Here is a 13,368-nt window from a genome sequence, read left to right on the forward strand (position 1 = left end):
TTTTTTCTTTGAAATAATCGTTTTTATCCTTTTCTGTCATTCAATAATGAATCATTTTGTCTACAAATGATTTACGATTGCAATATGATTGTAGAGCAAACTACCGTATAGACCAAAATCACCAAAATAGCAGAGCAATCGCAAACCAATCGAATGTCGTTGGAATACGATTGGTCATATATTAGTAGCAGAATGCCCGATATGGTTAAAACTGCTATTGCAATCATATTGCGATTCAATTTCTATTCGATTTTGACATTATTAACTTAGGAGAATCGGGCCCCTGGAGGTTTTTTTTTACGTAGTTATTGTTTAATGGTACGGAATAATGGACATCCGTCCGTAACACCAGAGGAGTATCAAGTGCGTTGCCAGTTCTGAATCATCTGCGTAGTCTTTTCGCAACTGTGTTGGGATCGGCTTCCAGTCTAACCGAATGCAGCTGAGTACCAATGTGCCACGTGGAGAGACTGCCCATCTGACCTCTAAATAGTGCCCATCCACGTTTTAAACGTGACAGCGCATCTAATTGCTGGTGCATTTTAAACTAAATAACAGTGATTATCAGCTTTGTTATTTCCAAAACAATTTGCTAAGATCACGCGTGGAACCAAGACCTGTAATTTTGAAAATATTTGTCAGAATTATTTAATGGTGGAGTTGAAATTGCATGAGTTGGTAGATTCGTAACAGCAATTTTAGTACCTACCAGTTTACCTGTAGCTGAAATTATATAGTGTAGGTAACTTAAAACTTCTTACGATTATATAGGTACTTGAATAACTTTGTTGAAAGCCATTTCGTATGCGAAAGTTATCATCCAACACGATCAGAGCAATAATACCTCTACAAAAATACAATATACCTAATACAAAAATGCCAACAAAACTGTCGGGCTTTTTAATATTGCAATTTCAAAATTATAATCTTAGCTGACAAGTTTTTGAAAGTAAATGTTAAAACAAAGCTAATTAAAACGTTAAATTAAAACAAAGCGAGTTTCGAGAACAAAACATGAACAAAACGCAGTTTTGACATTTGACAACTTGACATTTACTTTAGAGAAGACTTGTTCTCGCTGTCGATGTACTATACCGCTATTTAGTTTTACGACGAGTGATTGGTTGAAATACGCGCTGCTCGACTTGTAGCCAATAAGAAAATGTGTCTATAACGGTACTTATTGTCAGTCACCTAAAATTTAATTAAACAAAGAAAACATTTCTAATCACATAATGTATTGATTGATCGTACAAAATATTTTGTATTCTGTCTGCTATTTCTTGTAAAAACATTAACGAATTTATTAGGACAGTATTAAAAGTTTCCTATTTCCTTGTTAACGTTATTATTACTCTTTGAAATAAGTATCAGAACGGAAATTCAAGCCAGTTTTTGGTGACACTTCATATAAAATAATTTCACGACAATAAAAAACAAAAAAAATCAACTACTTCCTCATAAAAAGTGTTCCGATTTCAAATTAGAGCGACCAAAGATGCTGCCACGGCAGTACTACGGGGAACAAGAGATGCGAAAACGTCAAATAGATACGCTAAAAATTTTCAACGATCACGTAGTCGAAGTGAAGGATAATGCTGAATATCGCGTCGAATTCATAGCTGACGCTAAAAATATGAGCTTAACAGTGGTACTAGGACCAGAATTTCCTAATGAAAAGCCTTCAATTTTCGTTAACCCGCCGATACCTCATCCGTGGATTGGTGAAAACTCCAATCAAGTTATAGGTGCCCCTGGTCTGTTGAACTATACGTTACATTCAGATTTAGGTCGTGTAGTCCAAGCTATTATAAGGGAGTTTCAGAAATCGATGCCTAAGCTCTCAAATTCTGAAGAAGTGCCAAAAAGTAATGATGTGAGCCCTCAAGCGAACTTTAATGTACAATCAATGATATTTCCTGAGTTAAATGATTGCTGTGTTGAAGAGTTGCAGGAGATATTGCATAATACTGATTTACAGGTATGTTTTTTAACTGTTTAATATGTTAAAACTGACTGTTCCATGGTAACTTTTATTCGTAAGACAAGTCTTGTTTATTTGAACAATTGAAACTAGAGATCAGCTGGACCAATTCTCATGGCTTTTGATTTGTGTTTCTCTTCTTCCTGATTAACAGAATAAACACCAAAAGAGGTGTGTTATTGTATGTATGTACCAATCTGTGTCTTTCTGTATGTTTATGGTTTTATAGCTCATAAACAAATGAACCAAATTGGATGTGCCTTTATATACATTTTATCTATACAAAATCACATGAGTTTCATATAAGATTTAAATAAGTTTTCTACACACATAATTCAAATATCTATCACACTTGATTATTTCATTGAGAAGAACCAACAGAAACACCATGGCCCCAACTTTTATTAAAAAAAAAAGTTTTCTTATCTTACAGTATAAGTTATCCCTGAGGAAAGTCATACAATACAAAAGAAGATAATATCAAAACTTTTTTATTTTCAGGACAAAATAATAGAAGTAAACCCCCAACTCGTAGAAATGGACCTCGAAACGGAAGAACTAATGAACAGTATCGAGAACATAGCCCAAGAAAATATTGCAAAACAGCAACAGTTAGACGATTTAAAGACTGAAGTTATCGACCGCATATCAACCATCGTTCAGATGAAGATGAACTTTGAAGAGTTGAACCGTAAGCATATGAAGTTAGCGGAGATGTATGATCCGCATCGGATTAGAGATTGCTTGAAGGAGGCTGCGTTAAAGGCTGATGAGGAGTCCGAGGTTATTGCGGAGCAGTTCTTGACAGGTATGTGTCTTCTTTATTGCAGACCAAAAACTAAGCTAAGTTAGGCCCGTTGTCAATTTTGACAATGGTCAAATTGACAGTTTTTTTTTTATTTTATTCTGAAATTGTACTGTGCGTTAAACTAACTGGTACTTCAACAACGAATTTTAAACTGATTAATTTTACTTTAACTAGAATTTACCCCTAACCTTGATGTAACCGAGCTTTGAACAACCGGGCCTTAGTTTGGCTTAGCTTGCATAGCTGACACAGTTTTCTACCTCTATGTGTGTGCAGACCTCAAACTATGCAAACTAAGTACAGAAGTATGAAAAGCAGTTAAAGCAAGCTAAGCTGAACAAAGCTAAGCTAAATTAGCTTAGCTCTAGGTCTGAACTGCTAAAGCCAAATATGATAAAAACAGAACTACCCTTTTATGTATAACATTTTCAATTTGTGGAGAAGATTAGTTTTTATCTATTCTCTTTTCTCACACTCTTATTATAAAGGTGAAAGTTTGAGTATGTGTATGTCTGTTACTACTTCATGCGCGTGCGCAAACAGCTGCACGTTTGTTTATGAAACTTGTAATAAAATAGCAATTATTGTTTTACAGGTAACATGCCAGTAGAAACCTTCATAGCGAAGTTTGCCGAAAAAAGAGGTCTCGGTCAAGCTAGACGGGCGAGAGAAGAACGGATTGCACATCAACTGGCACAATTAGACAGAGCCACGACCAAAAGCTAAAAGAAAAAAACATTCCAATTGACAGCTGTCATAGCTGTCAATGTCAAAATTGCCGCCAATTTTTGTAAAGATGGCGCTATTTATTAAGCTTTGTTGTTGATTTTGTGTTGTGATTGAAATGTAGGATAAATATGTAATCTTTGAATGGGATAGTGCAATGTGAAAACTTTGAACTAAATACCTACACTACACAATTGGTTATAGTATCATAACTGATGATTTAATGAGAGCGCGCCCAAGGGCGCGATTCTACTAATTGTACGCGACATACGATTCACATTCGACTGAGATCCAATCACGACTCAATTACGATTGAAGCGTATGTGGCATTCCGCTATTTTTTCTTTAAAATAAACGCTTTTATCCGTTTCTGTGATTCAATAATGAATCATATAAATGAATATAAATGAATCATATAAAATCATAATGTCTGCAAGTTATTTACGATTGCAATAAGATTAGAGCAAATTAACGTATAGACCATTTGGTCATTTGGCAAACCAATCGAATGTCATTGGAAAACGATTGGTAAACAATTTCTATTCAATTTTGATATTATTAACTTAGGAGAATCGGGCCCCAGTTGTGTTTTTGTTTGGATATTTATAAACACTTCTGCAATTAGTATTTATAAGGCTGTTCGCCTATATCAGACTTTTTGTTGCACAGAAAATCTGACCGATATTTGTAGGACGTTCTGACTAAGATTTTCTGACCAACTTTTTGTAGGACGGGTTCGTTGCGGTATTGTTCTATTTTCCTCCTACAAAACATTGGTCACCGATTATTGGACGTGCATGAAATAATGTAGGATATCCATGTGTAAATGTATGGTTACAATATGATGTATAAGAACATGTACCGTGAAACCGGCCAACATTGCCCTTAGCGGATATCTTTGCCCGAACACGAAAAATAACTAAAATCATGAATTTTAAATAAATGTATAAAGCTGACCACATTTTTTAATCTTTAGGGTAAACTTGAACATTTTTCTGGTAACACTAAATATTAGTTTCGTTGTTAACTTCACTCAGTCGTCGGCGAGACATGATAGAAGCAGGACTAGTGTGAGGTGGTGCCAAAATCTTGTTTTACGTTTTTACACATTGTCAGCGTACGACATCACTCAGGTAAGTTATTTCAATATTAGAGTAATAATAAGTATCATGTTTCATTTCTTTGCTATTTTCAGATCATTAGAACATCAAATCTTCAAGATAATGAGGTGGGCAATGATTCCCGAAGTTGCGTGAATATAGGAGTGACAACATTGCCCACTGCGAAAACAGTGTTAGGGTTGGCACCCATTATAGTATTTTTAAATTAAAAATTTATACTCCTACCTAGGTACCTAATTTATTAGAAATTGGTTATCATAATATATGAGCATTTGATACAGAGGACTGAGAAACATGTTACGGCCAAAGTTCTAAGTAGGCATGAGTATAAATGCGGATGGCTATATGAGCAGGTAAGAAAAGATCAAATAACCAATGGAGGGATTGTGCAAATGATTATAATATGTATTTATGACTAAAATAGAAAGGGAGTAAATACTAAGATGATAGTTGATACCGAGTTTTGGAAGAAGACATGCTGCGCTGACCTCATATAAATTGGGATAAGGGCAGAAAAATGATAATATTTCTGAGACTATACTCATAGTCTCATACCTTCAATTATAACTATTGTATTTGATTGATTAGTAATAATAAAAGAATTGACTGATTATTAACAATAAAGGATTATATATGAAGAGATAATTATTTATCACATAAATGTGTATCAACCCTAACCCACCGTTTTAGTTTGTATGAAAAAGTAGCTGGTGTGTATTGTAACATTGCCCACCTCAGAAAAATAAAAAAATAAGCGTGTTTGACATATTGATCAAGAGAGATGGCAACATTGCATAATTCACTAAAACATATCTTATTGCCAAAGCCTTAGAACTGAAAGTTTTAGAGAAAATGAAGGTGAGCAATGTTGGACGGTTGTGCGTATAATTTTGCCCAGCTATTTAAGCGCCTTTTTCTAAGATTCTGTTATAGTTAGAAGCACCAAATTTTGCAATTTAAAGCCTTTAATAGTAATTGCTACTATAGTCGACTTCATACACGTTTCCGGTGTTTTATTTTTGCAAAATCTCAAAAACAAGGAAAAAAGCGGGCAATGATGGCCGGTTTCACGGTACTCAACTATTTATTACTATGAATGAAATGTTTATAACTTTGTGATAAATTATTAAAAATAATTCGCATTTACTCTGATTTTTATTTCATGCCACATTATACCGGCACCGCAACACAACAGCACCGCTCCACACCAGCATTTTACTTGTCATTCAATTTAGAGCATTAAATCGTGTATAGTATAATATATTTCATAATGTCAATATGAAAAATCCAACGGCGGGTAGTCAGCGCGCTTGGCGCTACCACACAACTCGACTCGCGGCCCGCGTGCTGCAAGCGGACCGTATGCGCATCAGTGGCGGCGTAGCATCGGGTGGCGTCCGGGGCGGACTACTTATTGACGACAAAATATAATTACGTAGTAAAAAAAAAAAAATCATTCATAATTAATACGAAAGTACTCAAACAAGTTTTAAAAAAAAACGACCGGAAAGTGAAGCAACTGCGAGCGTAGCGAGCTGGAAATTTGTTGAGATTTGAGACACAAAAGTCCTTCACCTTCGCTTACAAATAGCGCCTAAATAGCTTAGAAGTATCCACTGTAAAGTGATATTTTTATTTTTGAGGATTCTAATTTAACTCAGAATTAAGCACAAATTAAAAAAAACCGTGACTGAAGCGAGTGTCAGTTGTTTTTGCTACTTCGGTGCTTTAACTTTTCCTAAAAAAGGGCAAAAAGCGCAGAACAATTTAGAAATGAAGAGAATCCGCGAGCGAAGCGAGCGGATTTTTTTTTCTAACTTTGAGGAATTAATTTAAGTAATCAGATAAAAGCAACAATAGAAGAGAAGGGTGAAGTCGGACTGAGAGGGATGACCGCCTAGGATGTCTCGCGCATGCACTGTTGTGGTTTTGTTTAAAATTTGAATATCGCGCAGTAAATGGTAGTAAACCTAGGCTTTGCAGATTAGAATGGCACCCTTAGTGACTTGTGCCTTCTGCCCGCGCCATCCTGGTCGTGCAGATATGTGCCGACCAAGATGGCACTCCCCGAGATGTGGCACCCGGGGCGGACTTTACGCCGCTACTGCTCATGCTCATTACGCGCCGACTCCGAGTCGGCAGCGGAGCAAGCCCTAGGTGTGTTCAATCATAACTGTCTTAAAATAATATTGAGTTTGCGGTGACAGCAAGCTTACACCTCGCGGCCGGCGAGCTTGCACCTTGCGGACAACGCGTAGTTAGCGCGCTGGCAGCCAGCCGTAGTCTTAATTCGACCGTGCTGCAGTTGTGCTATTGCGGTGCCGGTATAATGTACCATGACCTTTAGAGGTAATCCCTAAAAACATTATCACATTGATTTTTCCAAGTAAAAATAAAACTAAACACTTTCTTAACAAAATGTTTATTATTTCGAATAAAATACATTGCACCAAAAATACTGGAATGTAAGTACACTCGCTTCATGTTGAAGGATCTCGCAAACATACATGAAATTAGAAAATACAAAACATCCGAATTTAGAACATCCTTTTTAGAAGGTTGGTTAAGAATAATACCTGCTTAAAATAAAACCAACTTATTGTTTCTATATTTATTGCTGACAATACTTATGGTGTTGCCATGCATGTCTTATAACGGCAGAAATAAGTCCTTATTGAATTAAAATAAAAAACTAAGAAATTAATTATTGGACACAGTATTACGTAAAATTAAATTATAACAAGATTGAGCACAAATAAATGCTATTTTGTGTGGATCAACCATAAACAAAGAGTAAAAGGTTGTGGAATGTAAATCTAGTCTTTACTATTTTATATTTTCACATGAAGAAACTTGTCATCATCTGCCTTTTCCCAAATATGTTGAGATCGGCTTCCAGTCCAACCGGGTGCAGCTTTCCAAAAAGCGACTGCCTATCTGGCCTCCTCGACCCAGTTACCTGGGCAACCCAATACCCCTTGGTAAGACTGGGATTGATTTTACATGAAACAGCTTTTAACTTTTATTAGATAGAAGTATAATAATTAAAACTACAAATACAACATTACAATCATTCCCTGGCATTTCGCCCTCTTACATTAAATTTTGGCCCAATTCTATATAACATACTTTTTTTTTCATCCAAAGATTATTATCTAAGTATAGCTTAACTAAAGCCCATAGACACATCAGCATTATATGCATACTTTACTATCAGTTAAACGTTAATAATATAAGTTTTTCTTAGTAAAAAATGGACGAAAATACATAATACAAGAGATTCAATAAAAATACCAAAAATTAAGTAAATATTCAAAAAATCTAAAAGATATAGAAAAATAATTTAAATCAGTTTTTATAGAAATTAGATTTTCGATTTTGAAAAAGCGCTTTCACACTAGCGGATTTTTATCATGATTTAAAAAATATGCCTGGTTTTAAACGTCAACTTTCTCACCAATAGTTTTTAGGCTACCGGCACCCGTCACGTCAGACTTAGGACAGATAATATGGGTCGATTCTTTGTAGGACAAGAATTTTCTAACCTACTTTTTTAGCAGGACATGTGCGTTATCAGTGATTATCCGACGGCTAAGCTTAATTTCTTCTTTCGGAACGACAGTTGTTAATAATGACAGACGTATACGCGCGACATCGCCCGAAACGAGCGGAAAATAAGCTAGTGTGAAAACGCTGTTATGAACTACCAAAAAGTAGACCATAGGTGGTTTCGAAGGAGATTCATATTATTACAAAAATAATGTTCAGTACTTTTATTTTTTCAACAGGTTTTCAAAAACAATTTTGAAGTACTTTTTTCCCCAAACACTGTTAGTCATTGTTTCAAAGGAGATTCATATCAAAAAGCCATTAAATTCAAAAACTTTTACGTACTTTTAAGTAGTTATTTCTATATATTTAAAGTAAATTATAAAGTACATATATAATAGGTGCTATCCAAGCACTGGTGGCGAGGGTTAATCCTGTCTGCCAAGCGAAGATATACCACAGTAGACCCATGATGAAGAGTTGCCATATCACGTGGAATACTAGGAGACTGGAATTGAGAAAATATTATATTAATTAATGTATGTAACTTTATTTATTTTTTAAATATGCACACATTTTTTTTTCAATATTGTTACAAAAACCGGCTATATATGAGTTGGACTTTCACATGAAGGTTTCCATAATATAGAAATATTATAAAAAGGAACCATATTATTATGTTATTGGTTTAAATATTAAAGTTGTATGTGTTGGTTAAATATTGGATAGTATTTAAACAAGTGACTGTGAATTAAAATTTTAAGTGTCAAAATTAATTAATTTGGGTTATATAATTACTAAGTGAGCGACTGACTGCAAGTGACGAAAAATCAACAGAATAGTATCTTACAAACATTAATTTGAGTTACTTAAAATACAAAATGAGTAGCTTCATAATATTTGAGCGACTTAATGTTTGTTTGAGTGTCAACGGTACGTTCTGCATTTTTTTCAATATTTGGCTAATGTATTTTTTATACTGAGCGGCATTTTATCTTAAATGAAGTGTTTCGAATACAAAAGGTGTGAAATTAATTACATTAGACACATTTCCTAGGAAATCTATACATTTCCTAAATAGTAATCGGAAATGTATAATTAAGATATCAAGGGGTAAGCGGGGGATAGCGGAGCGAGGGAATGGGATTGAAGCGAAACATGCAAGCAGGCATGCAGCATGGAAGCACAATGCAACATGCAGCAAGCATGGCTTCTGTCACGGCTCCGGCGCTGCGGGGCTCCGGCGGTCCCATGCGAGCTTATCGTCGCAGATGGTTTCCACGCTCACCACCGCAGCTTCGGCTTACTGCAGCCTCAGCCGCGGCGGCGAGCGCTGGAACTACCTGCGCCTCAGCTCGCAGGCCGCCTCGCCCCTCCGCGCCTACGCGGTTTTGAATTGCACTCTAGGGGTAGGGCAAACAAGACTACGTGGAGTCGGTTTTGCAGTGATTCGTTTTCAAAATTCTTTAAAATAGAATATCAGGAACCAATAATCATTAATAAAGAAGCTTACAAAACTTTGCTCAAAGTGAACTATTTAGTAGTACGTTATGTATAACCTCACTTAGAAAAATCGATTCTATCTTAATATTGAAGTTGCCCTCTCTGTATTTCCATTCGCTCACTTAGTAATGTAGTCGCTCGGATAAAATTTTAATATATGAAATGGATTTATCACAATTCACTTTTTGTAAGCTCGTTCTGGATTTTATTATCCCACCCAAAACAAAAATGTGAAAGACTGCCAAGTTCGATAATATGGGAATGCTTCGCCTATAAAAGAAGTGAGATCTGAATAAGTACCAAGTTCCATACACATACCTCAGTTAAAAATAGTTACTTTTTAATGATGTTACTTGGAAAGTTTTCATACACCTTGTTATAAACCTACTAAACGCAATGAATCAAGTATTTAATTTTCTATTAAAACTTGCCAAGTAACATCATTAAAAAGTAACTATTTTTAACTGAGGTATGTGTATGGAACTTGGTACTTATTCAGATCTCACTTCTTTTATAGGCGAAGCATTCCCATATTATCGAACTTGGCAGTCTTTCACATTTTTGTTTTGGGTGGGATTTCATTTATTTTTGTAAGGTTGTTTATTTTATTATTTTCTTATGATGAAGTTAGTTAAAGGAATGTCTCATTTATACTATCTTTTAGATTATTTAATATGCACTATGTTTCTTACAAAGAAATGAACTAGATTAACTAAATAGACTAGATTTACCAACTGACTGACATGACATGTTATCATATATTATGTTCGTTGATCAAAGTTACACATTCGTTATTTTCGAAAGTGATTCACACTTGGCCGTTTTCAGATTTTTACTTTACTTTGACTAAATACAAACCTTTGTACCATTCGAAGATATATTATATAAATATAGATAAATTTAGTAGTTTTAGTTCCTTAGGGGTATAAATTTACACCGGGTATAAAACACCTTCATTATTTTGAAACCGACTCACACTTGGCCATTTTCAGATTTTTCCCTTTACCTTGACATAAAGACCTACCTCCATGCCAAATTTCAAGTCAATACGACCATTGGAAGTGGTCTAGGTTTTTAATGAGTGAGTCAGTGAATCAGTCAGTCAGTAACCGTCTTACCACAAAAACTTTTAAACGTCAGTTTATGCCTTGTCTAAAAAAATGTCAAATTATGACGTTGACATATGGTTCATTTTGCAGCCAAAATTTTATTAGACAAGTGTAAAACAGGGTTTAAAGTTTTTGTAGTAAGGCCCTGAGTGTTTAGTAAAAATAGCGATTTTCTGACGTCAATATCTCAAGACCTACAATAGGTATATTAATGAAATTTTGTATTTTAGATAAGTGAGGGGGTCTCAATAGATACTAGAAATTTGATATGCGTAAATAAAATAGATTTTGAGTTACAGGGAGGTCGAATTTGGCCCGAAATGGTTCGTGTAATATAACCCACGGCCGGTGTGTCGCTTTTTTTGCTCGAACTTGGCGGACACACTGCCGTGTGTCTAGATTATAGTTCGGCCATTCAGAGAATGCGTTCCTGACACGTCGCGATTGAACTGACGACGTAACTACATTCATTGATTATTGATATAATAATGTTGTTTTAATGCTCCTCAATTGTTAAAACGGTAAACAACCAGCAAAAATATTTTTATCGTAACTGCAACGCCATTGCAAAGTTACGTCGTCAGTTCAATCGCGACGTGTCAGGAACGCATTCTCTGAATGGCCGAACTATAATCAATATTCGTTGTTAGTTTGATTAATTTTTCGCTTACTCAAATTCATACCGCTCAAGTTATTAATACAGTATGTCATCATCAGTCGCAAAGCGTTTTTTTAATCGCTCGTTTTATTATATCCCTTAAATATTTAGGGGAATCTCATACAACAAACAGGCTTTTTAACCGTTTCATAGAGAGTCAGAAGCCAGTAAGTCTGACAACTAGTTTTAGTTAGGGATTGTCCGGGTAACTGGGTTGAGGAGGTCAGATAGGCAGTCGCTCCTTATAAAACACTGGTACTCAACTGCATCCGGTTAGACTGGAAGCCGACCCCAACATAGTTGGGAAAAGACTAGGCAGATGATAATGAACACGGTACGGAACTCTTCATGAACGAATCCGACTAGAACTTAGCTGATTTTTTCCCTTTCACTACAGATTAAAAAAACTTTTTTCGTAATAATTGACTAAGGTAAATAATTTAATACTTACACCATGTCCTTATTGCGAGCGGCGGGCAAACTAGATTCCTTTTCCTTGTTCAAGTAGCGACGGACGCCCAAATGTAATGTGCTGAAGTACTCTACCCACTGGAAATAAATTGTATTTGTATTTTAGTATCTGTATAAACCTAAAATATTAATAAGTTATTGAAAGGACACCAGATGGGTATCCTTATTAACATAACAAATGCGAAAGTGTTCGTTTATTACGCTTCCATGATTAAACTGCCGAATAAAAATATAGCAAATAATACATAATATTTTGGATAAAAATATAACAATCTGTTGAGAAGTTTTTGTTTATTGCAAACAGACCGCCTGAAACCTGTATTGTATGTAAAATGGTGAACACAGTTATAAGAACTTTTTCTTTGCTATTTACTAAACAAATCAACTTTATTTGAAAACCCTTCAAAGTTTTTAACCGACATCCCAAAGCGGAAAAATTGATTTAAAAATTTTTTGAAAAAGAAAACTACTTTTAAATACACTTAAAAGCAAAAAAATATATAGTTCTTAAAGTCGGTGGAGAAATAAATAGCACGATCAATGCACTTAAACTTTACTTTTTTAGCTTTTTAGTGTTTTAGACGTTATTTTTTTTTTGAAAAAAAAATAACGTCTAAAACACTAAAAAGCTAAAAAACTTTATTTGAAAACCCTTCAAAGTTTTTAACCGACATCCCAAAGCGGAAAAATTGATTTAAAAATTTTTTGAAAAAGAAAACTACTTTTAAATACACTTAAAAGCAAAAAAATATATAGTTCTTAAAGTCGGTGGAGAAATAAATAGCACGATCAATGCACTTAAACTATACTTTTTTAGCTTTTTAGTGTTTTAGACGTTATTTTTTTTTGAAAAAAAAAATCATAACTAATATTTTTTTCACATTTTACCTACATACAATATTTTATACTTTATATTATACTCACTTGTAAAGAAGTTACATCAATATAGAACAATTCTTTATCCTTTTTGCTCAACTTCGTAGACAATTCTAATGTGTTTGGATTGTAGAACTTCCACTCGCTAAAGATAAATCTCTCGAGCCGGTTCAGTGAGTTCCATACGTTTTTGTGCAGCCGGATCAGACTGAAATAAGAAAGGAATATTTTTAAAATTTTGCTTAAAGGACAATGCCAGGGACTGGGCTCATAGTTTGCCCAGCAATGGGAGTAGTTCCAGGGGGTTCCTTAGTGCACTCTGAACACGTAATGCAAATATTTTTGAAATCGCTCCCTGGGGTCCCGAGGAAAACCGGTTCAAATATTCTCCATGAAGAGTCACTTTACAAGGCCTGAGCCATTTGCCCAGTGGTAGGAGTGGTTAGAATAGATTTTTTACTTCACTCTTAACAAGAAATTAAAATATTTTTTGAAATCGGTCCCAGGGGTCCCGAGAAAAACCGGTTCAAATGTTCTCCTTAGATAGTCACTTAACAAAGTCT

The 13,368-nt window shown here is 34.9% G+C and overlaps 2 protein-coding genes across 2 annotated transcripts in view; one reads left to right on the plus strand and one right to left on the minus strand.

Moving 5' to 3' along the window:
• The first annotated feature begins 1,226 nt into the window (after window positions 1-1,226).
• LOC124643737 (vacuolar protein sorting-associated protein 37A) lies at window positions 1,227-4,375 on the plus strand. Its single transcript, XM_047182797.1, has 3 exons — window positions 1,227-1,981; window positions 2,486-2,792; window positions 3,388-4,375. The coding sequence occupies exons 1-3, from the start codon at window positions 1,499-1,501 to the stop codon at window positions 3,516-3,518; spliced, it is 921 nt and encodes a 306-aa protein (XP_047038753.1). The 5' UTR covers window positions 1,227-1,498; the 3' UTR covers window positions 3,519-4,375.
• Window positions 4,376-8,446: 4,071 nt separating this feature from the next.
• Window positions 8,447-13,368, minus strand: part of LOC124643736 (putative fatty acyl-CoA reductase CG8306) — a 47,199-nt gene continuing 42,277 nt past the window's right edge. Inside the window, exons 10-12 of the mRNA XM_047182796.1 lie at window positions 12,854-13,013; window positions 11,910-12,007; window positions 8,447-8,696 (exon numbers count right to left, since the gene is read on the minus strand). Coding sequence (XP_047038752.1) covers window positions 8,558-8,696; window positions 11,910-12,007; window positions 12,854-13,013 — 397 coding nt within the window. The 3' untranslated portion in view covers window positions 8,447-8,557. The remainder of the gene's footprint in view (window positions 8,697-11,909; window positions 12,008-12,853; window positions 13,014-13,368) is intronic.

This window comes from Helicoverpa zea, chromosome 28 (genome assembly GCF_022581195.2).
Source record: "Helicoverpa zea isolate HzStark_Cry1AcR chromosome 28, ilHelZeax1.1, whole genome shotgun sequence".
Lineage (NCBI taxonomy): Eukaryota > Metazoa > Arthropoda > Insecta > Lepidoptera > Noctuidae > Helicoverpa > Helicoverpa zea.